At 35.3% G+C, this 4,045-nt stretch overlaps 1 protein-coding gene across 1 annotated transcript in view; it reads right to left on the bottom strand.

Moving 5' to 3' along the window:
- Positions 1-1,644: 1,644 nt before the first annotated feature.
- LOC139868939 (GDSL esterase/lipase At5g33370-like) overlaps positions 1,645-4,045 on the bottom strand; it is a 2,887-nt gene continuing 486 nt past the window's right edge. The window contains exons 2-5 of the mRNA XM_071857271.1: positions 3,800-3,927; positions 2,433-2,675; positions 1,977-2,229; positions 1,645-1,877 (exon numbers count right to left, since the gene is read on the bottom strand). Of these exons, the coding sequence (XP_071713372.1) occupies positions 1,645-1,877; positions 1,977-2,229; positions 2,433-2,675; positions 3,800-3,927 (857 nt within the window). The remainder of the gene's footprint in view (positions 1,878-1,976; positions 2,230-2,432; positions 2,676-3,799; positions 3,928-4,045) is intronic.

The raw sequence follows: 4,045 nt of genomic DNA, 5'->3' as shown, positions 1-4,045 counted from the left end.
TTTTTTTGATTTATTTGGATTGAAATTGTTGGCATTTCAGTTACACATGTTTCCGATTGTAATATTATGAAGGTTGCCTATCTTTTTAGTGACGTTGTTTCATTGGCTAAATCTACATCGAAACTTGGTAGTGTTAGATCATCGTTTGCTTTTATTAAGATAGGATGTGCTAAGCATGTTCACGATTCCGTTGAAGTTGATATTAAAGATGAGCATTTTTTGAACGTTAATTTATAGGGAAACGAGGTGCACCCATCACACGTGGTAGTCAATTGGTTTAATGATGCTTCGAAATTGTTATGGCAGGACATCCTTTTTACGATAAACAAGTCAACAATGTGCAAGATGCTTTAGTGATTGAGAAGGCGGTTGTTGCCCAAAAAAATGGTCAAGATAGTGATATTGAAAATAAGGTGAATTATATTGTGAATGATGATGTGGGTGTACAACATGTGCAAGATATTGACGGCTCAGGTTCAAAGTCTGGTAGTTTTGATGTTGATGTGTTTACTAACTCGCCAATTCAGGTTCAAGAAGATCGGGATCTATTTAACAATTGTGTTGAGGTTCATGTTGTCGATGCTATAGATTTTGGCCTGCAACAATCCGTTGCTACTCCCTCGATTACTACATGTCCGGCTGAGTCCTCTTTTAAAGAGCAAATCGTTAACGACTGTCCACTGGGTCCCTGTGCAAAGCATGGTAAGAGCAAGGATAAGGGTCGTACGTGCTTATGGATGAAGATGATGTGGAAAATATAATTGAGAATGACTTCTTTCAAGGATTTGCGGTTTGTGACCTAGGTAAAATGACTTTAAGAGCGGGTTATGAAGAATTTGGCGACCCCGGATGACGTATGTGGTGTTGAAGTGGATAAGAACGTTGGTTTTTGTTGGGTCTTTAAAAGGAATGTTTGCTCCCTACTCCGGTGCCGGGTATTAGCTCGGATTGGTTGTTCTTCGACAAAGGTTTCATCTTATGAGATTAAAAATCAGGCGGGCAAGTTATTTAATCGATTGAAGGTGGACAATGTAGTTATTAAGCCAATCATAAAATTCGGAAAGGTAAAAAGGCTGTCAGATAGTTTGTGTTCGGCTCATTGCTTTTATGTTGTTTGTCATTATTAGTTATATGTGGTTTATTTTTTTGGTTCTTGTTTTAGACTATGATACGGGATCGGTTTAGTGATCGAGTTAATTAAAGCTTGGACTTAGTTTTTGCTCTATGGTTAGTATTAGGGTTCATTTACGGTCTTCGAGCCTTATGACACTTTTGTTTCATTCGTATCTTTGTTTGTGTTTTTCATCTATTGATGAAAATGTTTTCTTTTAATGTTAGTTACTTTAGCGGACCTAGTGTGTTGAGTGTGGTGTCACGGGACACCACTGAAATACGCGATGTAGTGAAAAAATTTTGGGGTTTTTAACTAGTGATACCAGTGGATAGTGTAAATTTTGTATGAGTGACACCATAGAAATAAAACATCTAGTAGAAATTTTTTTGGGTTTTAACCGGTGACACCAGTGACTGCAAATCCTGGATCCGCCCTGGGTAAAAAATAGATTGAACACATAATTAGTACTTCTCATATAATAACACTTGAAATCAAGTTACATTCTTCCTTTTAGTTCATGCGATACAAGATCACATATGCGAATCAATGGACAACATGACACTAAGGTTCATCGGTTTCATGTACTCTTCTGTACCTTTCATCATTTGTTGTACAATCAACCTGTTTGCTCGTTCAGTAGGATGAAAAGCGTCCCAAAATACATATTCGTTTCTATTTTTGCACAAGTTTGAACCTGAAGTGCAAAAACCCAACCCGTTATATGGTCCTTGTCCACAACAAGCTGTATTCGACGATACAAAACCTACATAATCACCATCATCATCCATTAATATGAGTTCATCATAATCTCAACTAATAAGAAAAAATTAGCTTTATATTAAGATATTGTGATGATTCTTACCAAATGCTTTAGGATCAGAGATCATATCATGGTGCATTAGTTTGGTGTTGGCAGCAACAAAAACATTTTGCTTATATTCGGCATTAAGGTCTTGAACCAATTTGGTGAGCTCTGGCTCGTACAAAGCGGCTGCAGCTTGTAGGTTTTGGGCACACTCACCGTTTAAACTGTGTTGAGCCCGTTCGGCTGGTGCACAACCCATTGGTCCGGTACCCAGCACCATCACCTTCCTCGCTCCCATTTCATAGTGTGTCTACATCATAAATTGTTGATTTGTGTTAAACTATTGTACTAAACATGTCATTATGCAATAAAAAAAAATCCCTTTTATCAATTTTAACCACAATTTTTTACCTTTCTATATACTTAAATGTCATCTCCATAGATGCTAACTAGTTGAGTATAATATATTGAACAAATTTGGGAACAAATTATATGCGGTAAATCGATCGATACCTTCAAGATCTTTCGATATTCGGATATAACAAATTTGACAAAATCAGAAAGACTAATTGATTGCGACCTAGCCGAGCCCGGGAACAAGAAATAGTTGTTGACGAAATCGTTACCACCCAACGAAACAAGGACCAATGCCTTGTTTACGTGCTCCTTTGCTCGTTTTTCGCCGATCACTTTTCCCAATCTCTGTTGGTACTCTTTGAAGTACTGAAGTTGTAATGGCATTCTCAATACGTTCAACTGGATTATAACATTAACATTTCAAATTAAAATGCTATAAATATATATATGGAAGTCACATAACTATATAAACAAAATATGGTGAAAATCAAACATATATTCATTTTTGTTAAAACTTGAATGTTACATGAATGACTTAACTAAATTATTAACCTTTATAAACTAAAACTCATGATGGAAATGTGTAGTTTTAGTTGTTTTAGAATGTAGTTTTGTGTTCGCGTTAACACTACACCCGGTTCCTCAACTTCAACTTACTTTACACAACGACCCTTCGAATTTACACTTTTACAGGGGTAAAAAACGTAATTATATAATTTTATTAAAATAAAAGAAACTAACTCCACCTGAATTTTTAACGGGTCCTATCTTCTCGTTCGGTGCGAGCTAAATTTTTTCGAGACCACCGTTCAACTTGAATAGGTCTCACGAACCAACGGGACTAACTATACGCGAAACGGAGACTTTTAGAAAAACGTTTAACACAACGACAGCCCGTATCTTTCTGTTCGTCGCAAGCTAAATTTTTCCGACAACACTGTTGCACTCGAAAAAAATTTATGAACAAAACGCAACTAACTACGTTCGAAACGGACACTTTTTAAAAAACGTTTAAGACAACGACATTTAAAACGACGCTTAAGACATGAGCCGTTTTCCCCTCTGTAAATACACAATGCTACGTTAAATATGAATACACAAGCCGAAAGGCCCTGCTGCCTCGCGCGGGCGGGCCCGACCTAGTTGAAATGAAAGCTGTAATATGGTAAAATGGAAAACTCAAAATTGTAAATTCTTTTAAATTTAAACCGAGAAATATTTTAATGTATATTTCGGACAATTAATTTGTTTTAATTTTATTACTATTTAAATAAATTAAATTAAAAGTAGTATAAAAATACCATAATTTTATTAACGTGTGGGCGTGTGGCCCTATAATTTAAGTCGAAATATTTGTAACTAACATTCATATTTAATAAATCATTGATAATCATTGATTTTATCTGATATTTATCTATTTTTATGTACGTGTATCGGTTACAAATTACATTTCATTTCAGTGTTTAATATAATATAATTACGAATTTATTCGAAGTTAAGAACCAATTATGTTTATAACTTACAAACTGAAACCCGGTGTCATTGAGTATTCCAACACCAGCCGAAGCGAAATTTGCACCGACCAGAAGTTTTTTACCATCAAGTTCAGGATTTAAATACGGTAATGCGGGTTCCGACCCGATATACTCACCTACAAAACAGAGAAACGTATGAACACGTTGATTTTATATCAGTAATTACATACGGAATATTGAATATTAAAATATGAATATTAATATTAAGTAATTTATAAACTGACTCATGTGATG

Source organism: Rutidosis leptorrhynchoides, chromosome 9, assembly GCF_046630445.1.
Source record: "Rutidosis leptorrhynchoides isolate AG116_Rl617_1_P2 chromosome 9, CSIRO_AGI_Rlap_v1, whole genome shotgun sequence".
In the NCBI taxonomy this organism is placed as follows: Eukaryota; Viridiplantae; Streptophyta; class Magnoliopsida; order Asterales; family Asteraceae; genus Rutidosis; species Rutidosis leptorrhynchoides.
This window is presented reverse-complemented; position numbering and strand designations above follow the sequence as displayed.